The sequence below is a fragment of the Orbicella faveolata genome, unplaced genomic scaffold (assembly GCF_042242905.1).
Source record: "Orbicella faveolata isolate gen_17 unplaced genomic scaffold, um_ofav_v1 contig_36, whole genome shotgun sequence".
Taxonomy (NCBI): Eukaryota; Metazoa; Cnidaria; class Anthozoa; order Scleractinia; family Merulinidae; genus Orbicella; species Orbicella faveolata.
In genome coordinates this window covers 2,462,501-2,487,500 of record NW_028301565.1, presented here as the reverse complement: position 1 = coordinate 2,487,500, position 25,000 = coordinate 2,462,501, and the positions used below count along the sequence as shown (strand labels likewise).

General features: G+C 38.4%; 3 protein-coding genes across 5 annotated transcripts in view; 2 read left to right on the top strand and 1 right to left on the bottom strand.

Moving 5' to 3' along the window:
• The window catches only part of LOC110058411 (NLR family CARD domain-containing protein 4-like), a 12,544-nt gene extending 11,087 nt beyond the window's left edge, over positions 1–1,457 (top strand). For both annotated transcript variants that reach the window (XM_020765064.2, XM_089275216.1), the window contains exon 5: positions 1–1,457. This exon is cut by the window's left edge and continues 2,855 nt beyond it. The gene's annotated coding sequence lies outside the window, so the exon portion shown is untranslated.
• Positions 1,458–3,165: 1,708 nt separating this feature from the next.
• On the bottom strand, positions 3,166–20,792 carry LOC110058285 (ankyrin repeat and EF-hand domain-containing protein 1-like). Of its 2 annotated transcripts, XM_020764906.2 has the most exons (19): positions 20,436–20,792; positions 18,215–18,409; positions 17,926–18,035; positions 16,470–16,574; positions 16,182–16,306; positions 15,671–15,819; positions 15,309–15,469; positions 14,428–14,560; positions 13,719–13,831; positions 12,871–12,894; positions 12,666–12,707; positions 12,335–12,430; positions 11,910–11,997; positions 11,144–11,318; positions 10,482–10,679; positions 10,006–10,139; positions 5,706–5,794; positions 5,074–5,220; positions 3,166–4,432 (listed from the first exon to the last, which is right to left on the bottom strand). In XM_020764906.2, exons 1-19 carry the CDS (start codon positions 20,563–20,565, stop codon positions 4,301–4,303), a joined length of 2,346 nt encoding a protein of 781 aa, XP_020620565.2. In that variant the 5' UTR covers positions 20,566–20,792; the 3' UTR covers positions 3,166–4,300. The 2 variants fall into 2 exon arrangements, with proteins under 2 accessions (XP_020620565.2, XP_020620568.2); XM_020764909.2 differs by lacking the exons at positions 3,166–4,432; positions 5,074–5,220; positions 5,706–5,794 and adding an exon at positions 6,980–7,568 and having other exon boundaries at positions 20,436–20,791.
• A 77-nt stretch (positions 20,793–20,869) lies between these two features.
• The window catches only part of LOC110058286 (uncharacterized), a 4,422-nt gene continuing 291 nt past the window's right edge, over positions 20,870–25,000 (top strand). Inside the window, exons 1-8 of the mRNA XM_020764910.2 lie at positions 20,870–20,958; positions 21,435–21,500; positions 22,321–22,368; positions 22,740–22,801; positions 23,263–23,334; positions 23,823–23,884; positions 24,334–24,418; positions 24,871–25,000. The exon at positions 24,871–25,000 is cut by the window's right edge and continues 291 nt beyond it. Of these exons, the coding sequence (XP_020620569.2) occupies positions 20,917–20,958; positions 21,435–21,500; positions 22,321–22,368; positions 22,740–22,801; positions 23,263–23,334; positions 23,823–23,884; positions 24,334–24,418; positions 24,871–24,961 (528 nt within the window). The 5' untranslated portion in view covers positions 20,870–20,916 and the 3' untranslated portion in view covers positions 24,962–25,000. The remainder of the gene's footprint in view (positions 20,959–21,434; positions 21,501–22,320; positions 22,369–22,739; positions 22,802–23,262; positions 23,335–23,822; positions 23,885–24,333; positions 24,419–24,870) is intronic.

Below are 25,000 nucleotides of genomic sequence, written 5' to 3'. Positions count from 1 at the left end.
TTATTCATATTCATTCACTTAGCCCTCGGCTCGTCCGTTTGTGCTTGCGTGCATGTACAAATCAACTTTATTTTAAGTGTCAATGGACGGAGCTTTAAAAAAAATGCTTATTGGGAACACTAAATGAAATACTTTCGTCATCTTTCTAACGGAACGGTGTCGTGAGCCGGTCCGGAAAAAGCGGTTCAGACCTGCTCGAGCACTTTCCTATGGCTTTTCATGCTTGACTCTATCAATTAATTTTGCGGTCTTAAAAAGAGACGACGTCGTCTTGAAATTAGTTCCGTATTTCATGATTTTCTTATGCCGCCAAAACGTCAACAGCCAGAACCTACTTGAAATCGAACCAATTTATAGATCGGTTTCACTTAGCGTCTTTGAAGAAAGCTGTCAGTGTGTTGTCTTTATAGTCCATGTTGTATCCAAGGCTCTTGATCGGCTTTGTTTTCAGCTAAGCTATCGTTTTCTTGTTGTCTCCAGAAATCAGAGTAAATCTCTAATTGTATACCCCCTAAGGTCTGACCTCTCGTAAGCGAGCAGCCCTTGTTAGCGACCACCAGTGTTTGACATTTTGAGTGGTCGCTTACGGGAGGTTCGACTGTATCTGTATTTTGGCGGAGCTCTTTGATTAGAAGGCCTAGGCCTTACCGTTGTGCCATTTCGAGCGCGCTGCTTTGTACAATTATAAGAACTTATGTACCTGAGTGAAACTGTACTATACTACGATCATGAAAACGGCCACTAGGAGGGAGATGAATAAGCAACTTTCATCACGATACTACAAGACCAACGACAGCTATACAGATGACATAAACAAAATAAATTCAAAAGTAAACAGACTTGCATTTTTGTCTTCATCACGTAAAAAGACAATTTAGAAATGTGTCTGCGTGCATGTTTTCACTCGGTAGCGTGCTTTGTTTTGAAAATAGAGTAGTTTAAATTTTAGATTTTTCAGTGCGTGACATAAAGGTGGCTGCTCACAAGCATGTCATGTACATAAATTCGATCGATTCACCGTGTGTTTAATGTTGAGGTCTGAAAAGCCAACATGTCAGTATAGAAGCGTCTTTGTGAATGTTTACAAGCTCAACAGAGAGAAGAAAGCCTTTGACATAGCCAAAGTAAATTCCAGATAGTTTCCCTCGTTTCCGGCCACCATGTTGGTACCGCTCAGAGGGACACCAACATGATTTTGAGTGGTACATTTTGCCGAATAACTCGAGTACGGGATATCGCACAGCCCTGAGACTTTGGGATGTTGTTTATTTATTACTCTTCTACAATATCTCATTTTCTTGTCTTTATCTATTGAAAGGTTGACGACTGTTTTTTTTTACTGGCGTGACGTGCACGTCACTGAAAACCAAGAATTGAATCCTTTGCTTCTAATATTTCTTTAAGTCAAACAAACTGTCTTTAGCTTTAACAAAGAAAATAAATTTGTTGGAAATTCACGTTGTTACGTCACGTTTATGCAGCTTATACAGCCGAAAAGTAAGGGGGTAGTGTATCTTTTGAAGCTTCAGTTGTAGCGGCATGAAACTTTGCCAGGTCAAAAAGTTGTCAAAATGTTATCAGTTTGTGTCAATTTGGCATGTCGAAAATATGCAAATTAGGTCACGTGACTGCTTAAAGCCAAAAAATCTATTTGTAAGGTGGGAACACTTTTCTTATTTCCTTAAACTTTGATGTTAGTTTCATGATTTTAGGGCCATTAGATACATCTTTTCTGCGCTTGGAAAAGTTAAGATACTTTGTAAGTATCTTAATCTTGGCGAAAGTCTTAGTTTCCTTGGTGACCGGGTAATCACGCAACTCCATTGTCGCGTTCCAAGAGACAAGCGCAAAAAAGACCGGGGAGGAGGCGATATTTTTTCAGTACGGTCTGGAACAGCGCGGTTAATAAGAGATTTATTACACGACGGAAAATGTTAAGAAAAACATGCTACGATCACGACTGGGAAAAGCGCGCAATTCTGAATGGGAGCTGACTAGGCGTATGCTCACTCACGTATACTCATACTCAGAAGGAAAAGAGAGTCGGAAGAAAAAGAAAAGGAATCTTTAATGTTTAAAGCAAGTTCTTTCAGAGACTTAAGCCATAAAAGTGATAAAACAACCATAAAATCTTCAAGAGTGATGGTGCGGGATCATTCGAAAGTAGACAGGAAATGGCGGCACAATCAACACAGTGAAATGACAGTGTCCCGGACAGCCTCCGGCTAGGGTGAGATAAGGGGAAATCTGTAGCTTTGATGGGCCTTGATGATATGAGCACTTTAGGTCAAAGATCTTCTTACGAGTGCAGTAAATGAAAGATAGAGAAAAGGAGTCAAAAGTCAAAAGGGTCAAGAGAGAGATCTGTTATCTAACGAGACCACTTCAAATTAAAAGGCAACTGAAGACATTTAATTTGATCAAAACATGACTGGATTTTTTGAATGTTAACGTTTCGAGCGATAGCTCTTGAGAGCAACGACCAAAACTCTCAGACTTGAGTGGGTAGTCAGGGTATGCGGAGGGGGAGGTAGTGCGAGTCGGAAGGTCTGAGCAGCGAGTGAATTTTGCTATTACGTGTTTGTACTCTTCACATTGCAAGGGAGTCTTATAGTCTATGTTCTTAAAGAGCTCAGAAAATTACGTGCTGGCGTTTCCTATTTTAAGTTCCTGCTTTATGAAGGGAAGGAAGTTTCACGCTTGCGAAAAACGGGAAATATTTCTTGGGTTTTTCAAAACATTTTTTTTATTGAATTGTTTTGTGTTAGAATCTATTCTGGAACTATTGTCAAGCTGGTTTTGTAGCATCAGGCTCTCACTTGGTAAAGGTAATAAAGTGAAGTCTGCATCACGCGTACGAGCCAAGTGGCCCATCAGGCCGGCGCTTATGGACTAGGAATATTTCTACTCCCCCCTGGATGGGATGCCACTCCATAATCCCCTACAGCATTAAATTCGACGGTACATGTAGCCATTTATACGCCTGGGTGGAGAGATCCACTGTGAGAGTAACCCGGACCTCTCGATCTGGAGTCGACGCACGAACCGTGCGGCCACCGCGCCTCCATCCCGCTTGATCAAGTTTATGAATTCCTCGAAGCTTTATATGTCATGCTACGAATTCTGGGTTTAAGAGATCGCTTCTAAATCACAAACTAACACAGGTAAATAAATCTCTTTTTATTGTCTTGGCCCTTTGTGGTCATGCAAAACGAAATACTGTAAAAACTATTTTCAACAATTGAATTATTTTAATCGAACTTGATGTAATTGATAAAAAAATTAAAATAACCTAGAACTCGAATTGGTATAAAAGGGATAAAAAAGATGACCTCATCAAACGTGGGCGGTAGCTACAAATTCAGCGTAAGTTACACATTGTCAAAAAGAAAAAAAATTAGTGTTTTACAGTATAGTAAGGACACTCGAACCGTGAATACTTGACATTTTTGGGTTCATTCTTTTTAACGACTATGGAATAAAGGCTCTTCTTATCCCGTATAGTGTTAGCATTTTAAGTGTAAAAACAGTAATTACTCCTGTCAAAAGGACGAGCCCGCATTATTTGGTCACTAAAAAAATGTCCAAACAAATATCAAGTGTTCACGGCTCGAGTGTCTTCACTGTAAATGAGCCGTCTAAAGCCAATAACTTCCAACTAAAAACTGAAAACAAACTATCATTGGCCAGTCAACATTTTTAAAATCTAACTAAATAATTATTTTATATACACAATGTTCTTTACTTTGGTAAATATCTCATCTCCCTTTCCCAAACACTTTTTCATTCTTTAACATTCTTAAGGAAATGCATAAAAAGTGCATATTTTAGACAGTCCTCAACAAAATAGAGAAACTTAAACATAAAATATATTTTCATTTACAAATTTTAACAGTTATTTTAACAACCCTGCAATTTAAAAGTTTACATCTCCAGCGAAATACAGTTAAAAGTTAATTAAAATCGTTCGGTTAATTAAGTTATAAAAAGACTTCGGCGAAGTAATATAAACACCATGGGCCAAGGAAATGAGTCGCATATTTAGCGAGTCAACTCGTATCTAATCGATAAATCAAAAGTTGGCCAGCAACTATGCACGAGTAACTTTTTTCTTAACTACTATCAAAAACTAAAATCACTAGGAATCAGTGGAGTAAGGTGACTGTCACACAACACGACCCGCGTGACGGATGATTCCTGTTCACTGGTTCCCAGAGAGAAAACCACTGAGCTGCCAATCTGCCAATCAAATGGCTACAGAAGCGTGGATCAAGCGCCAGTGACTTGTGAATGGCTTTCTCTAGTTGTCCTCCGCTTCCATGGCCTCGGCTTTAACTGTGATGTGTTTCTGAAAAGAAGGCTTGTAATCTGCGAAGTCGATATCAGTACCATATCGCATTCTCCGTATTTCTCTTCCGCGCAAAAGATCTTCCTGCAGTACAAAGAAAATGAAACAAAAGGAAAGATTCGTAAGTTTTAAGGCAATTTACTGATTCATAGAAAAAACAACAGTAACAAACAAACAACAACAACCAAGAGGTGCAAGAAGAAATTAATTCAAGAGAAAACAATATTTAACATAAACACGACTACAAAATCAATTCTGAACCTGGGACCACGCTACGTTTTGCTCTTAGTGACACCAAAAAAAACTGAAGCCACTACGAACTTGACAAGTATAGAAACTTGAAATCTGTAACCTGGAATTCCTCGAGTCGTACAATAGGCTATTTGCTGAGTTACCTTGTGCCTTTGTTTCAAAACAAGTCCTCGGGCAAAACCTTTCGTATGAAACATGAGTTTGATTTGTATGGAAATGAACATGCAGGCGGAAGACATTTTCTTTTGAATGGTTTTGCACGAAGACTCGTTTTGACGATGAGGCAAGAGGCAATTCGGAAGTGGCCCATTATGTATAGAGAAAATGTTATAAGATTGAAAAAGAACCTTCAATCCTTGGTACGCCAAGTTTGGTTTCAGTTTTATTTCTTTTTTTATGCATTTGCTGCGACATGAACAACATAACTGCTGAAAAAAGGTCTTTACTGTGAGAAGGTTACAAGTTTTCCTCACCGTGGTTGGTTGTGATATCCAGGCTCTTCGAGGCGTGTACATGATCGGCTGAGGTTTCTCATTAATGATTCCTAGTGCCGAGGCCGCTCGCAACACTGATGACTTGCGCACAACCGCAACACCGGGTAACGGAGCTGAGGATGGAGGCTGGCGACAAAGAGATTCAAAAGGAAATGAAGGCAACGGCACGTAACGTGAGTTTATCACAGCAAAGATGTCAAGCAATCTGAGTAATCAAAGCTAGTCTGTCCATGGACACTCTATGTTGTCTCGAGTTCATCGAGATTGCAAGCGTAGCGAAATATTAACCCGGCGCGCGCGTGGGATACACGCGCTAAAACACAAGGGGGTGGGGCTGGGGAAGACAAATACATCTCCCGCACGCTCGAAGAATAACTCGAAGCGAAAAAATATAAACGTCTGTGGACAGACTAAATCAAATCACGAGCGTCAAGAAATCCTGAAGTTAACGATATTAACTGAAAACATGCAAAAAGCAAATTTAACGAAACCTGGAAAACTGGTTGACTAAGACACAAAAGCATGCAGAACACTTCTCTGATTTTAAGTTTCTAAAGAAAAAGGAAAACACTTCAACAGGTGGAGTTTGCCACAGTTTACTATCAACTCACCTCATCTTGCTGTGCTGTCTTAACACTGGGCATGTGTGTCTTAGAAGGAGCCGCTGACTTTGGACCTTTCTTGCGCGGGCTCCCTCCACCTGGTTTACAAGGGAAAAGATTGTAGAGCATATTTGGCTTTACAGGCTGTTTTGCAGAGGCTGTCGCATTGATGAAACAATAAATTCTCAGAGCTATCACTAATGGAAATGGATGGGAATGGGTTAGGAGAATTGACATGGTTATCTAGCGGCTGTCAGGAGTAATGCGTATGAATACCACAACGACAGATTTTCAAAGACAGCGAACGCATCTAGAGAGATAGGAATGCAACATGTTTCACCAGAGTTGACGTCTGCAATTTAGAAATCGTGCAGCTCTGCCATGAAACTTGCAAATCTTGGCGAAAGTCCTAGTTCCCTTGGTGACTAGGTAATCACGCAACTCCATTGTTGCGTTACAAGAGACAAGCGTTACGTTATAAGAGACAAGTGCTGCGTGATTTAGTTTCGTGTTTTTGGGGTTAATATGTGTACCTCGTGTTACGGGAAGGGACGTCTGCTGAATCGAGAATGTACAATACTCCCTCACCGTAACACATTAAAGCTACTATAATATACATGGGCTTGCTTCTCTGTCGAGTCGTGAAAATCGTTCAGAGCTAGTGAACCCCAGGGAAAGGAGAACACTCGGAACAACCCAAACCATCATCGGCGCTCCGCTATAACACATCCCGTTGAATTGACATGCCCTGATTCAGGGCCTCTTCACACGAGCCCGGGGATTTTCTAATTATCGCGAAGGGTAACCCTTTGGCAGTCAAATGCTTGTAAGCGTTCGCATGAAAAAATTGGTCAAGCCGCGTCAGCCCCTCTTACCGGGTAACCCTTGTCGAGATTCGTGTTGACCCGACTATGGGCCAAAGGCAAACCGGGGTTAGTACTTTCACTCAGATAACCATGTTTGTTTCGTTTTTCGTCTTTTTTGGTTTGCACATCACGGTCTCCCACTATTTCGTTTTACTAGACTTTGTAGGGTTTTTGTTTGTCATCTTTCTAGCCCATGTTTTCAGATTTTTGGTCGGTACACATGCTACTGGAGACTGACAGCTCGGGTTCGGTTAATGTGTTTATTTCAGCACTCTCTGCGGTGATTCAACCCGGGCTCGTGTAAAGAGGCCCTCAATCTATTGTCTGCTTAACCAACTGATTACTTTCTGAAGTCACTTATCATTTATTTATGTACAACACAAATAGTTGAATTATGGAACGATCAACTCAAAACACTTTTAATTCAGTGCATTTTTATTTCAACGGTGCATTTTTAACATTTCACAACTTACAATGAATCTTCTTTACCTGAACAAACATGGAAACATTGCGCAAAATCGAACTTTTCTTATTGACCGCAACTATCCTACCAATACAAGAATTTGAATTGATGCTGGTCGCGGCACTTTCTTACTTTCCTTGAATCTTACTTGTTTTAATATTTCACGTAACGGTCTCCCGGCCGTTTAGAACAGGACGCTGATAAAGTGAAAAGTTGCCACATTCAACTTCACTCAAATACTAAAAGCGGTACCAACAAAGACGTAATTCCCAAAAAACTTGCGCTCTAATACAGTTTGAACAATTAAAGAAGCGTAATCTGATATTCTCTTGACAAATATTATTGTTAAACGAATTTTTTTCTTTCTTTTTTTCCATCACAATCCGGTAAACTCGTTTGCTTTCTTGAACTCCCGTATCCAGTTCTACTCATCATCATCACCACCTTCATCGTCCTCGTTACCAGGGCCGTCGTCACCGTCGTTACCAAGCCCTTCTCCGTCACTGGACTGCGCTTTAGACTTGGGCCGAGGTGCGAACTTTCCTGGTGAGACAATATGCACATGCGTCATCACCGGGGCGTCTTGGAGTGTCTTGTGCGCTTCATCCACATTGGCCTGTCGTCTTCCTAAATATCTTGCTCGGCGTCGAGTTCGTTACACGGATACGATAATTTGCAACTTAGCTAGCTGGCAGTGAACTTTGATTTCATACAAGAGGCAAGGAAAAGGGCGGCATTTGTTACAAGCACAGCAGCGAGAGCACCAGACGACAAAGCAAAGCGGATGATAGCAGCACAGCGACACGACTTGATATTTAGAGAAACAAACCGCTTAAATTACATCACTTTTTACAGGTAACGATCACATTTGCATATTTAAATACCAATGCAAGGAAACAGAAAAAGCAAGTAGCGATTTCGGGCACCAGTAGCAGTGGAGGATCCAGACCTCTTAATAACGTGGGCCCACCAAATTTTCCCGACCCATCGGGCGTTAAATCAAGATAGTGGCCGACATAATTTTCTCCTCTTCGTCATTAAAGGGGAAGGGGGCAGGGAGCGGCGGAACTCCGGGTCCCTCCCCTAGATACGCCACTGAGTGGTACGGCATCTTGACTGTCTTCAGCTCCCTGAACTGTTTCACCAAACAATCAGCTCAAACACAAGAGAGTAAAACGGACCTCTTTCACTATTTTACCAACAACAAAGAATCGTTACATCTCTCCTAACTAAATAAACTTACAAGTCCGCTCTCCAGGTATTAGCCTGTGTACAGCCGCCCCTTCCCCTCCAAAAAATCTCTCTCCCTGATATTTTTGAGGGGAAGGAGGGGCTGTAGACAGGTTACAGGGTACCTCAATTCCCTTTCGCAAGACGTGACAAAAAGCTAAGGCCTGTCTATCTATAATAAGTAAGAGACATCCAAGCACAAAGGGAAACAACGGTCGATCTTCTTGCAAGACAAATATGAGGAAGTCATCCCCTCAAGCAAAATGTTCTGCTCTGAAGCGAGGACCAGTACCAACAGGAAACGTTTGTGGAAGTGTTGAGTAGCAAATTCGGCGGGTGTCAGTTCAATGTCAACTCAATAATGACTGAAATTGCACAGTGACCTCAGAATTATGCCAGAGAGTAAAGTTTGTAAAAGAAACAGACTCTAGTAGGCATGGAGTCCATAAGAAGTGTATAGCTATTTCTTTTCAATTCAGCTTTTAAATTACAGAAAGTTTGTATGCTATAAGAAGCCCCGATAATCGTTAAGGGAGAGCTATTATCTACTTGCGCGATTAGAACAGTGTTAATGTATTAAAGCAAGCAGGAGACAAGAATCGAAGTAGAGAAAATAGTCTATAGTTCGCTGATTGGCACATTAATAATTAAACCAAGAATGGCATCATATATATGTGACAACGCTGAAGTGTCTCTTTTGTACGTCACAGAAGCGTTTGTTTCTATAATGGACATATGCTATTAATCTCTTGATGCTATGCGATATCGTCTGCAGTAGGTATTGTTCACTTCTGCAACACTTCTTCAGTATATACGCCGCTCTCGAGACTATCTCTTCCATAGAGATAGTCAAACCAAAACGCCGTAGGAGTTGAATAAAGGCCCCAATAGTTAAGGTACATAGAGAGAGAAGAAGAAATGGGACTAGGTGCACGGCAAGACTCTTCGTCTGAGCTACCCGTGGATTTAGTCCGTCGAAAGTGCGTTGAGTTTTGTGGAAAGGTGAGAAAGAAGCCTTAAAAGAAAGAAAGAAAGAAAGAACACAATAGGATTAGAACAAAGGAGAATGCAGTGTTAAGTATAAGAGAAAATGAAAACGAACATATTTTCACACTTGAGGATTGTTACTTTACGGTCAGTCACAAAGAGCGCTGGTTTTTTTGCAGCGAAATTGTAGGAAGCAACAGACTAGAGCTTAACTACGTTTTATACTGAAAATTGCATTTGAGAGCAGGCATAAACAGCTCATTTAATTGTCGCAACCTCGCATTAGCTCAGAAAGAAAGGAAAAAATGAAGCATTTTATCAAGCTCTAACATAATAACGTACACTTGAGTTGTTGTCGCTTTGTTTTATTCGAGGTCACGTTCATGGCAGAAAAATTCTTGACGGGTTTTTTTGGACTAAGTTTGCATTTCCGACGATGAAACGCTTTTAATTTTTTGTGAAAGTACCAGTTATGTATCACACTGACATCTAAGGGAAGAAACGCAATTGCAAATTAGGTTATAAAACTGGCCACAGTTGTTCCAAAGCTAGACGACACTATATGTCCAGCTGATAAGTGTTAACAAAACAAACCAGCTATCTACTGGATAGCAATTATCCACGGTATAGCATTATCCAGCCTTCGAACAGCCGGGGCCAGAAGTTTCAAGCTGATGGAACCGTATTCACAAACGAAATGGGTTAATTTTCCCCTTAAAAGCGTAAGAACTATTTTAGGATTGACAATCCTACTAATACATACGTTTTTTCTTATCCACGGGTGGCGGTATCTCGTCCCATCGTTTCTGTACAATAGCTACCACTCGAGGATCAGCGTATGCCTTGGCAACATCCAGTGCAGTGTGCCCTTTCTTGTTTTCTAGCTGAACTTTCGCTCTACAAAGGGTAAATAGTGGAATGTTGGTTGGGTTGCGTCGCTTAGGTGAAATAAAATGTTGTAGGATTGTGAGTAATTGTTTTCGTACAGTATTACAGTTGTCACACGTACATTCACATCATGTTTACCTCTCGTCTCGCGTGGACAACACGCCACGCATGTAAAAATCGTCTCGTGCGTGCTACTCAGTTCACATGCAATGATCTAATCATCTTTTAGTGTGTTACGCGTAGTTGCATCAATATTCTGCCCAAGCCGTTCAAAAACGTCCCAAATGCAAATCCATATAAAGTTATAAGTTACCACACAACTATTATCTGAAGAAGTAATACCAAACACACCCTTTGGAAATGAGCAGCTCTACCACAGCCTCTCTTGAGCTCTCAATAGCTCTCATCAGAGGTGTTCCTCCATTGATGGTCTGTGCATCCATTTCTGCGCCGTTTTCAAGCAGAAGCTGAACAAGATCCTCCTGGCCCGAGTGACAAGCGTGATGGAGTGGAGTCCACTTGAAATTATCTCGTGCATTGATGTCGGCCCTAACGACAGAGTCAATATAATGATAAAGACTGAAACATAATGAGAATTCTACTTTTTTTTTTTAACGGCGACTAGTGAGCAGCACAAACGACTTCTTGTTGTTGTAACTTTTCGTTTATTTGTTCCGACGCGTTTCGTCTCTAGCTGAGACTCCTTCAGGGAATGATTACAACTAACATTGAACAGCATATATAGCGCATTAGCGTGCCTTAGTTTCACTTCCAGTGGAAGTGAATAATTACTGAAACATGCTGTAAACGGACGTTTTAAGAAACGCCTTAATGCATATGTCATTGCGTGTTGTTATATTATTTTTAGGGGTCATACGATTAGCGCTAATCGTATGGCGGAGGAGAGAGTTCCGTACCAACTAACTGCCATCAGGTGGGTGGCTATTGTGCGTTGAGCTGCACAGCGCTTGCATTCAAAATATCATTACAGTTTTGCATGATAGTTCACTTACCCAATCTGTAACAAGTATATAGCTACATCAATGTTTCCATGCGCACACGCCGACATCAGCGGTGTCTTGTAATATTTGTCTCGTTGGTCTGGAGATATTCCGCGGGCGAAAGATGATTTTAATGTCTCTAAGTCTCCTACTTTGGCGGCATCGCTAATGTTCATGTAAGTTATATCTGAGAAAAACACAGTTAAATGTCAATGCTGTATCAGCACATAAGACATTTCAAGGGATTTCAAGAGAATAAATATCAATTTAATGACTTGGGGGTGTGTTTCTTTGGGAAAATCCAAGATTAGCTTTTTAAATCCGAAAACGGATTTTGCGTTTCTTTATTAAGCAGATTAATCCACGATCACTCGGAAGAATCCACTTTGGGCAAGCATTCTTCAGTTCCTATGCAACATGATCCGAGTGATCGTAAATTAATCTGTTTAGTTATCGGATTTAAGAATCTAATTTTGGATTTTCCCGAAGAAACGCACCCTTAAAAATTCATTTGTTGCTTTAAGTTATGCCCTAAATTGACATGTACGACACGTCAAGTTAAACGATAGTTTCGGAAACTTGTCGTCAAAAACCCGAACAGTTGGCGACCTTAATGGCTAATCAGAATAGAGCGAGCGCTCCGAAGGTTGCCTCGTGAGCTTATTGCTTTTGGGATACGTCACTGTTGTCGAGCAATGCTCGAAGACGGAATTCTACCTTATAAGATCATTTCCGATCATTTCCAGCTGTTACGACGAAATGATTAGTGGAAACTAACCTGGGAAATTAAGATACCAGGACGAGTCATCTTGTATGGGATGAGAAGGTGGGTGGTCACGATCAAATCTGGTGTTATCTGTGAAGTGCTACAAAATGAATCAAAAACAAGAGAAATAGTGAATGGATAACAGCCACGCACTATTTAAGTTCCTCAAGATTAATCTTAAGCATACAAATGTGTTTTATAATCTTCAACAGAGGAAACTCAATTTCTACTGTAAACGTTGCTTTCCCCAAAAAAAACATTTTTGAGACATTTGCAGCCTTTCCATCAACGTGGAAAACTATTACAATGCACCAAATGATAGGCTGTATTCAATTCGTGAATGTGCGAGTTAGTGGACAGGTACAATAAACATTAAGTTACATTGAAAAAAGACTACACTAACTGGAGTGCAGACTGAACAAAATTCTAGCACTTACCACATATCTTTCTACGAAGTCTGCTGGAGGGCCACCGTGTCTTGTGCGAGGGCCATCAGGTGCTGTACAAATTGGAATTGGTATTTTTGTTTTGCCCTGAAAATAAAACCAAGAAGGTTATTTGTTTGAAAAGCCTCTGATAGAATAGCTTGCACAAGACAGGTATTGGTTATTAATCATTTTTTCACTCAGTCTTTTTTTAGCTAGGTAGCCCATATGGCCATACATGTTTTTGTTTCTTATCAAATCCACCCTTCTGTAACTGAATTATACACAAACAAAAACCAGCGTGCATCTTCACATGGTCTGATGCAAATACAAGTTTTATTACCTTTTTCTTCTTTCCTTTCTTTCCACCTTTCTTCTTCTTTTTCTACAAAATTCAATAAGGAACGATTAGTAAAAACGTCTTCAATGTTTGTGTGCGTGTGCAGCAGCACTGCGTGTCCACATACTTCAATTCCTATTGAAAGCACTGTAAGATCAGTGGTTTTTTTTAAAAGTTAAAGCAATGAGGATTGACCAATAATATTTACCTTTCCAAGAACAACCATAAATTGCTGCAACAGAAGTAAAAAAGAAAAAAAAGGAACAATGTTAAACTTAGATGAAGAGACATCTATCTACTGTTCTGTATTGCACAAAGATTGAAGATCGTAGATAAGATCATTACAGCTGTGAAAATGTTACTATAGGAATGCAAAATTAACGTAAAACATTTGAGAATTAGGAGCTTTAAACAAATGTGGTTCTTTCTTAGTCCTGTTTAACTCTCCATTTACCTAGAACTTATATATGTACATGGATATGCAAAAAAGCCAATACAGGGCTTGAGGTATTTACTAATAGAAAGTCACGGTTAACACATACATGTAGGAAATTTAGCCAGTCTGTAACAGGTCTTTTCATGAAAGGCAAAGGGCTTTTTTAATTTGTATTAACAAATTGGACAATAAGTTGCTCGTTAAAGCATTTGACAGGGGAGATTAAAAGTACTGTCAATCGAAGTTTTGATGCATCAGACATACTGGGGTGCAATCCATTTCAAACTCAACTTGTAAATAACAACTTTGCCATTAGCATTAACGACCTCAGTCTTGAGAATGATTGATACAAGAAAACGTTGCTTGACAGTACTCTTAATCTTCCTTGTATTAACAAATACATGTTAATGGGAAAAAAATCACAAAAATAAAGTGAATTGTCAAGTAATTGAAGAAATGCATCCACCATTCTATTACCAAAATTAAACCTGCAGCTTAATATGAAACTTAAAAGCTAAGAAATCCATTTTAACATGGGCTTGCTACGATAGTCCTGTGCTCCTAAATAACCAATGAATTAACTCTGTAATTTATTATGGAAATTTCCTATAGCATTTTACCTTACTGATGAACTTTTTACATGTAATAAACAATGAATAATCTACAGCATCTTCTTTGTTGGGGTCGTGCATCTGTGCTAATTTATTTAAATCTTCTACTTCTAATGGGCAATCTGCAGACAAAATGTGACAGTATGAGAACAGAGATTAGCAAATAACATTAACCCATAATAATTTATTCTAAAAAAATTAAGCTAATTGGAACTTGTTACTATGTAAAATTATTGTGACAGTTCAACTTTGTTATTTTGGAAAATAGTGATCCTGGTGAGGCTCAATTCTTAGAAATTGGGCACTGTTTATTAATTGTGTTTTGAAGTGTAAGCCACAAAATGTATTTGGCATCAAATTGATGGTATGCGTAAAACTGAAGTGAGAGGTCCAAAAGATCCATTGACTAAGTTTAATCTAAAACTGCAATTTTTTACAAGCAATGCTCATATTTGTGCAGAAGGATTTGGCTTTTATTAAGTCAAGCTTGCAACATTCATTGTTATTCATTCACTGAATTTAGTTTTTGCAGAATTTAATAAACTTTTAATGTTGTCTGGTTTCTGTGATGAAATAAAAATTTTATTAATATTTAATATTAAAGTTTCTTGAAATGTTGTGTCAAAAAAATTCAATAGAAATCTTAAAATAAAGTATGTACAGTACATGTAGTACATTTATTTGAACATTTTTAGTGGGTTTTCTCCTGAAGACTTACTTATTGTCTGCAAACACATTACAAAGTTGTCCTTGGTAATTTTTCCTTTTCTCCTTCCATCCTCTTCCTCTGGGTCAAACTGATGACAAATATTCAGCACTTTCTCTTCATGTTCTTGAATCCAGTCATAAAGCTGTTTATAAATATAAGTGTAATAAAATAATAATTAGGTTTACAAAATTCAGAATTTGCAGAAATCCCACGCTGAGAAACAGATTTTAATCTACAACACAATATTTGAAAACACTAACAGATAAACTATAACCACTACATTGTAAAAGCTTCCCTTTCATTCATCCTCTAAAGAGGGAGGAGGGTTTATTGAAAAATGTAACGTTACAGATGGATGATAAGATTGGGTCTATAATTAAAGATAGAGACCGTATGGACAGTTACTCGAGTTTCATGCACAAAGCGATCATCAGACTGTGCCGTTAGAGGTGGGTGGAATACAATTTAAACTAAGCTCATGGAGGACAGTTGGAGCAATCCTGTTTCTGATTGGACACATAGAACTTGTTTTCGTGTCTGCACTTGGTAACAAGTATAGATCTTTTGTTCAAGAGAGTAGATCTGTCTAGAAATATAAAATTATATAGAATTTCTGCAAATATCCAAGTTCTTTCTACCATCTAGCACATGACCCATTTAAACTAGTGAGTATTTAATTAAACGTCTCCACAACAGCCACCTTGGAAACAAAGGAAAGTGGCTGTTGAAGAGAAGTGGCTGTTATGGGGAGGTAGGGGTGTAATATGACACCCGTTTTTTCCAGGGTTCCAATTAAAAAAAATGCTTACTTTAGCATATATAAATGTATCAATATATGTATGCATATGTAAAAGTGGCCATCAAAGAGAAGTTTGACTGTAGAGACTTACTCTTATGGCATATGGTTCCCCAGTTCTACTTGCACCTTTAGCCAGTTTAGCGGACTGTTTTTCAGCTTTGCGGCATTCTTTCAGAGCATCTTTATGTTCATTATCCTTTGCCAACAATCTGGGTGTTTTCCCTTCTTTGTTCTTTAACATTGACGGACAACCTATGCAAAAATAAATAACTTTTAAAACACTTCAGGACAATAAGTAATAAATTATTACTTTTGGTCACATACTGTATAAAGAGAACCCACTTAGTTTAATTAGACACAAATGGAATACACCCGTGATGTGAGCACATTGTTAAGTACCTCTTGTTCCTTTGTACTGTGTACAGTGTATCTACAAAAATACAAGATACTGACCTCTCTGTGAAAGAAATTTGCATATAGGTCCAAATCCCTGCTGGGCAGCATAATGCAGAGGAGTGTTTCCATCTGAAGCAACTTTACCAAGATCAGCACCATAAGCTGCCAGCACTCTAATCACATCAAAGTGGCCATTGAAAGCAGCCCTGTATTCAAAAGTCAGACAAAAATTGTACATGAAAAGAAAGGTAAGCCGATTCCCATTCGCCATAACAGCACAATCAATGGAACTTTAAGGAAACTGCAAAAAAATTTTGACTAACAGCTATCATCAAATCTATATAATATAAGTAAATGTTAGCTTCCTACACAGATACATGTATCCTTTAGCTCACCAAGCACTCTTCCCTCATTGGAGAGAAGTATGTGACAAGGGAAAAGAATGACTCTGTTCAAGAGGCTAAGACAATGGGGATTTGATTGTGGTGCTTGTTGATGGATGTCGACATGTTAATCATGTCAACAACTAATATCCATTGTGTTCTGTACTATTTGTTTCATGCCTGACCTGTGCGCTGAGTGGTAATTTTCACTGTCCAGAGCATCACAGTCAGCTCCAGCCTCCAAGATTTCTCTGACACAAGCCACACTTCCAGCAGCTGATGCCGCATGAAGAGCTGTCTGGCCAGTGTTCTACCAAAGAAAAACATACAGTCATCCAGTTAGGGAAGAAGACTAATTCACTAAACTCTGGAACAAAAAAACTACTTTCTTTTCAAGAGAGGTTACTTAGTAGTTGACTGCACTACTTGATAAGGTATGTGAGTAATTTTATTATTATTGTTATATAATGTACCGCATGAACTCCATTGGGGTCTGCACCAGCAATAAGAAGAGCTGCCACAATGTTGTCAAGTCCAGCCTCAGCAGCTACTAACAGTAAAGGTTGGCCATCCTTGCTCTGGCAAAGAAAAACAGATCAAAATGGTTTTATTTTGACAGATGTTTTAAACAAGCAAGACAAGGTAGTTAACAGCAACAGAAAATGTAAAAATACAAATATGTACAGGTATGTAAATTTAATTTGGCAGATCTACATAATCCAATTAAGATTGCTATTGGGAGGTGCACTGTACTTTCAGTGAGAACAGTGAAAGTACATGTACTGTTAGTAAAATGCACCCTGATCCCAGAGGTTTTTCTTGATTTTTCTCTGCATGAGAGAGCTGCGAGAGAGCCACGAAGTGGTGAAAACACGAGTTGCGAAGCTGCGAGAAAGAAAAACCTCTGGTTACTTTGGACTTGAATCTCACTTTCATGCAGACACCAGGGTCAGGATCTGACCCTCGGGCTCAGATTGGTTGATATTTTTACAAACACGCAAATCAATATGATTGGTTCGCTTGATTGGTAATACCGAGGGGACGGTGGGGATATCTGTCACTGCACTTCTTAAGGTAAATTTTGCCTCTCTACCAGGGAAGGAATTTGTTTGCAAAATACTTCAGTTCTCAGTTTATACACGTCCAAGATTCCCCTGTGTTTGACATGGATTATGTTTCTGACAGTGTCTTCGAAGAAATTTTGACTTCGGTACTCGAGGAGCATTTTCCAGAGATTGAAAGTCTCACCGAACATCAAAAGAAAGCCTTGCTCGCAGTCATAAATGGCAAGGATGTGTTGTTCGCCTTACTGCTAACTGGACATGGAAACTCAATTATATTTCAGTTGCTCCCTGATGTCTGCAAATACCTGTACCTGTCAGGTTATTCATACCCTCATCATGCCACAATTTTGGTTTTGTGTCCTCTAAGTCTCCCGTGGACTCTCATATCCATGAACTGCGAAACCGTGGCATTTCAGTGTTCAGTTTGGGCAGCGAAGACAAGAAGCTTATGCCTTTCTATTCGGAAGTCCCGAGTCCTTCTTACAAAACGAGTAAGTGCAGAAACATGCTCCGTAGTAATGTTTAACAAGACAGAACCTTCGCGACTGTTGCGGATGAAAAGATTAATTCTTACAAACACGCGCATTGACCCTGGCCAAGTAGGTCAAGTGATACCACTCTCCACCACCCAAGTGGAAACCATTAGTGACTGATAAGCATGTGATTGCTAAGTTGCCATTGGTCCCTTTTGTAATTATCAATTTGATGCATTTGACAGCTGGCATCTGCATGAAAGTGAGATTCAAGTCTGAGGTAACCAGAGGTTTTTCTTTCTTGCCGCTTCGTGACTCGTGTTCGTCGCTTCACGAAAAGAAGAAAAATCAAGAAAAACCTCTGGGACCAGGGTAAGTAAAATGTAACATACCACATAATTAACACCTGCGCCATGCTTTAGTGCAATTTGCAGACATTCTAGATGACGTTTGGTTGGTTGGATACAGTAAAACAGGATTCCCTTTCCTTCATTGTCTCTTACTAGAAGCAAAAAGAAATGGATGCATATTGTTTGTTAATAATTAACTGACTGAGTATATCTTCAAAGATAAAAAAGTCCCACAACATTTTTAAAATGTGTTTTTGTCGTAAAAGTGTGGACCAAGTAACAATTTTTCAGCAAAGCTGTGCACTTAAAATCTATTGTCTACTTTCCTTACATGACAAGTCTGTATCTGCCTCAGCTAGGAGAGTCAAGGCCTGCGTATGACCAAACTCTGCTGCTCTCATGGCAGGGCTACGACCTTTCAAGTCCACCATGTTTGGACTTGCACCAAGATCTAGCAGAAAAGATATCATCTTCTCATTGTTCTTGCATGCAGCCAGATGAAGTCCTGTCTCCCCATTTTCAGGTTCTACATTCCAAACAAAAGCATCCACAACAAAAAAAATTTTATTTTACCATAAAGTTAAAAAAATAGACCCCCCAAAACAACGCTAAAACTACATTGTATGTTTTAAGCAAATCTCCAAAACAGAGTCACTCCAAAGTAAATATTGACAATACTAAAGTACTGACCCCAAACTTACAGGTGCAACTATACAACAGACACAACTGAACCAACATCTTGGATGACCAAAGTATGCCAATTACAAGTCAATATATGCAACTTAAAGGAGACATGATTTTTCATATATTCACTTGTATATGTAACTGTATCACTCGACTTGATGTAATGTATACAAATGCATTTGAACTCTTTTTAGCATGATTCATTGATTTCTATATCTCTACATGTACTAAGAGTCTTTTACTAGGTAGACTAGCCCACATGTGTTGCATGTTTTTTGACTATGTGGTTTTGAGGCATGTGGCTAAATTGGAATTTTCTAGTGGGGTGCATAAATTGTGGAGAGTTCAAACAGAAAAGCCTTCCATGAAAGGGGTATCAAAACAGTATTTTCCATAAAACCATGTGTATTTAGTCTGTCACAAACTGTGAGTATGTACTTATATTGGCTATTGTAATGTAGATAGGACCCTATGTACACTCTGATTGGTCAAAAACCTATGTTTTATCAGATTATCACATAGAAAAAGTGGGTTTTATTGTTTTTTGCCACATTACCTCTAGTTACCATTTTTGTTAGAGATGGTGAAAAACATTCTCTTTGAAGAAATTTGAGATGGAGTTCTCTGCAAAGCAGCAGAAAGTTTTGAAGGCGAGGCATTTAGCACTTTTAAATAGTGGTATTAAATTGTATCAGTTTGTCGATCTGTGTGCTTTGTTGTTTCTACTCGTGGCATGTAAGATCTATAATAAAGCAAATGGAGAAGCCTAAACCATGTATTACACTGTAGTGATAAAACACTCTGGACATTTGAGAACACTCAAGAAATGAAGCGAACATTTGCTTGCAGCTCATGTATTCTACATTTCCCTTGTGTTCTCAAATGTCTGTTATGTTTTATCACAGTGTAATACACAGCTTAGGCTTCTTTATTTGTTAAGTAAACTGGTCATGGGTTTGTCAAACCCATAACATGCTTACCACCCCTAGATGTGTTTGCCATAATTATTACAATGTATATTAAACACAACTAGGGTTGACATAAACTGCATAGAAGATGTCAACATACATTAAATTAACTTCTTCAAAACGGGCATGATTAAATTGAAATTTGAGGTTAATAAATTTCCTGATCATTTTTCCCATAAAAGCTTAATTGTCTGACAACTTAGTTTGCATAGAACTAATGACACTAGATTCATCTCCGTTGTATTCAAATCCTCAGGACAATACCTCTCATTAACTTGGAATTTCGTTCAGTCCTCGATGACAGTTAATTACTCACCGATTTAATATTTTCAAGAAAAAAACATAAAAACAATAGAAATTCGCTACCTACAAACGATAAAATTTCAATGATTTGACCTCTGATCTGCGTGCGATGATCGTGTAGAGCTGTTTTGTTATTATTTCTTTGTCCACAATCGAAGACAAGTGTTATGTATATACAAAAAGATTTGCACTGTTTTACAATGAATGTAAAGAGCGCGAACAAGGTGTGAAGGTAGACAGAAACTTTTTGGGAATAATCAAAATCACGAAGAATGCAAAGTGTCCTCTACGATCCCGCTCCCATGTGAAATAGCGATAAATTAGCTTACATGTACGTTGAGCTCTTTGCTATCCATCAAAAATAACACTAACAGCTACGCTTACAACTCCAATGAAAGTCTGTTTTAACAAGCTGACATTTATGTTATTCTCGGCAAAATTAGCCAGCGTTTATTAAATTTCGCGCCATGTGTAATCAGCAAATTTATCGCCGCGCGCAAGGCTGGAGACCGATAACTGTAGTCGACAAACAGCTACACACTAACCATTTCATGTATATACAAGTGTTTAAAAGCAACTTCTTCTTGTAAACCTCACCTGAGTAATTGATTAAGTAAGGGACTCCATGAGTCGTCAGCTTCTCTATTTGTTCCACATCTTCGTTTCGAACAGACTGCAGTAACTTTAGAACTTGTAGTTGTTCTAAACGATCTTCCGCGATCGGCATTATTCTAAACTGCCGAGCTGCGGGGATTTTTCCCAACGCTTCAAACGACCACTCTCCTCGAAAACTTAGCGATTAAACGCCAGCAGATCCCGTCTCGTGAACGTACACTTTCCACGGCGTGGAAAAACCATCAGAACGACCAAGCTGGAGTTAATATGTCATCTTCCCTGCTGAAGGACTCAACATAACTTGTCTCGCGTGTCGTTGTTAGGGAATCTCGAGGCACGAGAGAAAACATCGCATTCTTGATTCTGATTGGCTCATTAGGACCATTTTTCTTGGGAACTTGAGAGCAAATCCGTAATAGGTACCTTTTACCCAGAAATCTTTTCAATCCACCAGCATTTCAAAATGGCGGCTGAACCTGCTTCAATCTGTTTGGAAACGTCAATGGTAAGTTGGCCTACAGGCGATAACTGGTGCTTTACAACAAATATTTGGGAAAAATTTTTGTTTCAGTAATTATCGTTGGGCATATTTCCTTCTCAATGCTTAAAATTTACCCGTAAACTTTCTGTTATGTGCAATCGATCACATCCCATATTCGACACGTGACGTGAGTGTGACATACATTTGTAAAGCTTATTAGCAGTAAAAAGCTACAAGTAAGCAAGAATGAGACTGTTTTAAGACTTATTTGACAACAACATTGTCCAAGAATTTTTTTTCCCGTCCTTCCGACTGTGCGTGAATCTGAAAGCTCGTGAAGGTTATCAATGATTAGAAGAGTCTGAAAGTTGATAAAGTTACATTTGTAGATAGAATCAGATTTAAGACCACAAACTGAGGAAAGTGCTCGAGCAATGTACATGATTTTTAACCTAATACTAACAAGAATATGTTTTTATGTATCTTGCCTTGTTATCCAGGGTGAAATTGTGTGTGAACTATACTGGAAACATGCTCCTAAGACGTGTAGAAATTTTACAGAATTGGTGAGTTCTTGATGTTTCCTTAGCTTGATGCTTCCTTAACTCAAAAAAGCTGTGGAAACACAGGGTTGTTGGCTCATTCTCACAGCATTTCTTTTTTCCCCAAACTTCCATTTGTGTTTCTTTAACTCAATATAAACACAGTACATGTTTTCTATTTCCTAATTAAAGCTGTTGAAGTTGGAGCATCTACACCCATCTTGCCTACTACAAGAGGGTAGCAAAGGGTTTGTGTGTGCTCATTGAGGGCAAAAGTTAGTGTGGGATGCGTGAAATTTAATTGAATGACAAACAATGTATTTCAGTGATTCATCAATTTATACAATTAACAAAAGCTAAAAGCATTATATTAATTCATGTGACACACAAACTTTGTTGAAATTGGTGTGTGAAACATGTTTACAACTCTCCTCTCCCCTTTGCCTCACTCATGCAAGATGCATACATATATCAATATAATTAATTTCAGTGCTTAAAGATGTGCCATACAATAGCTGTGCATTTGTGTTACATTTATGTATCCTAGCACATATTTCTTTTCTATTCCCTACAAAGCAGCAGAACATGAAATAAGATTGTGATCCACAACTTACTGTTACTAACAGTGGTTTTTTTCAAGTTTCTACATGTATTTGGCATTGAATACTGTCTAGTGTGATTGCCCTAAAAACAACAACAGACAAACTAAATGGATCTCAGTTTTAGAAACTAAAGATATGTTTATACTGTTATGGTTGCTGTACCCCATATAAAGTGTTTGACAGCATAATTATTATCTTTGCTAAATTGAGATTGCCATAACCTGCTATGAATTTGTTATTAGGCACAAAGAGGATATTACAATAACTGCAAGTTTCACAGAATCATAAAGGTATGTTGAACATTCAAGAAATGGCAAGTTTTCTTTAAGCATGGTACATGCGTCACAATCATGATGTTTTACTAGATAATGAGAGTGCATAATGGTCACATGTATCATCTTGTGACAGTGAACTACTAGTGTGCTCTTTGTCTTGTGCTATAAATGGGAAACCATGTAATTATTGCTTATTGGTCAAATTGTGAAACAAAACTTGGCCAGTCACAAGCCTTTGAAAGTTTGCATGTATGCATGCACATTTATTAAAATCTGTTGTTCAGTTCCCATATTCTAAAATCCTGTTTGAAATAATTTAATGTGTTCCGGTATTTATTTAGTATTAGTTTATTTATCGGGTGAATTAAATATTTGTCACTTTGTAGGATTTTATGATTCAAACTGGAGATCCCACGGGAACTGGTCGAGGAGGAGCATCTATTTATGGGTTAGTTTGGTCTCTTAAATTCCCCATGCACCTTACAAGTTCATCATAAGCAGTAAAAAGTGGCTTTAAATACATGTTGCTGCATGTGATGAATATTGCATGATATCATGTGGGTTTTTTTAAATATTGTACATAGTATATTATCAATACTTTATGTATCATGAAATATTTGTAAAGTTGTACATTAAGTATCTGTTAGCCACAAACACATAAAGAAACAATATCAGTGACTTTGTAATGGCTGCCTATAAGGCAAATACTGTGAGCAAAGGCTCCCTTGTTTTATTTCTGATTAACTACCTGTAGTCAGGCAAAATATACTGCATGATCTATCATATTTGTGCTATTCAGGAGCAACCAGATCCTTCTTATAGTTCATTCTTGCTTGGTTTGAGATGCACGGTCAGATGAGCAATCTTTTAGTAGAGTCCTAAATGTTAAACTTGCTACTCAATACACAGACCTGCATTTGAAGATGAAATTACAAGAGACTTAAAACATACTGGAGCTGGAATCCTTTCAATGGCAAATAGGTAACCATGGCAACAATATTCTTTTATTACTAAGTTCTTAATAAATCAAAATATAGGGGTGTTATTAAGGGCTGGGCATCGAGCAAATTGACCGGCTGTGAGGCCAATATTTTTCCTACCTGGTTTGACCATCTGGAGGAAATTGTTCCTCATAGAGAAGTTCAGTTCATAATGAAAAGAAGTTTAATTGCCTGTCTGTGAAAACCAATTGCCTTCCTGTTGAAAATGTTAATGAAACTCCTGAAATTAATTATTTTTATCAGTGACTATAGAGAATCAAATGCGTTTTAATGAGACTATTTTAAGACATTGTACCATGTTATATGTACACAATTTTATAAAGTTTAAGGTTTGCCAAATTACAGCACTTAGGATAATATACAATGTATAGGTAGGCTTATTAAGTCTTATGTACAATAATTATTTCTCTCTACAGAAGGTAGATTTTGAATACACGATTGTATTGTTATTTTGTTTACTTTTTTTAGCGGTCCAAACACAAATGGCAGCCAGTTCTTTGTTACACTGGCTCCAACACAGTGGCTTGATGGTAAGTGTTTGGCAGACAAGGAAAGATACAAAGTCAGCAACAAGAAAGATACCAGCTGCAGCTGTAGTACTAGCTGATCCGGAGTGGAGACCTTATGAACCACTCGCTTTGAACACTTGGCCGTGCTGCTTTTGAATTACATAACCATCTGATAAAGGAGGAATAAGGTTACTGAAGGCAATTCTTTGAAACTCAAAAATATTTTAGGTTTGGGTTTTTATGATGCACATGTAGAGCTGTACCAACATGTACAACTGTCTTGCTCCTTCATTGACTTAAAGGTAGTTCTCAGGTCACCTAGTCCACATTGAAGTTGAATTCATCTGCAGTGAGCTTGGATTTGTAATCAATGCTCTTTTCAGTTCTTCTCTTATGTCAGATCCTCAGTGAATGTAAGTCTGTATAGGATAAAAATATTTTATACAAGTTTGTACATCAATTTCTTGCAGGTAAACATACAATATTTGGTCGCATCAGCGATGGAATGGTTGTGGTGAAAAGAATAGGACTTGTTGAAACAGACCCTGGTGACAGGTCTCTCTCAATGAATCATTCGTTTATTGTTATCTTTTTGTTTTTGATATATGTGTACCATGGATTTTGGAAGTAACCCCCTCCCACTAAAATTAAGTTATGCCTCCCTGGGGGTAAATTACAAAACAACTATTCATGCCTCTATTAGATCCCAAAGACCCTAGTGGTGATCTCCCCAAAATTAAATAAATAACCAGGCCTTCAAATAATATTACCACTCAAAAACAATAAAATTAGAACTATTAATAGTATGATGGATTGTTAGTTACTAATTCAGCTCCTTATCCATACAAAATTAATTGACAGTGGATTGATAAATTGAAATGCACTAATTAATATTTTTAAATAACAAGAAGTGGCGATGGTTTCAAGTGCTGTAAGTTGGGCTTAGTGTAAAATTACCATTGGTTGACACTATTTTTTTCAAATATTTTTGATGTTACACTTTTCAGGCCGCTCCATGACGTGTACATATTGAATGGGAGAACAGTGTCAAAACCTGCAGAACATATCTCAGCAAGAATTCAACTAGATAATCACTGATCACATTCATCAGCTTAGGATACCCCATCTGTCAGGCTG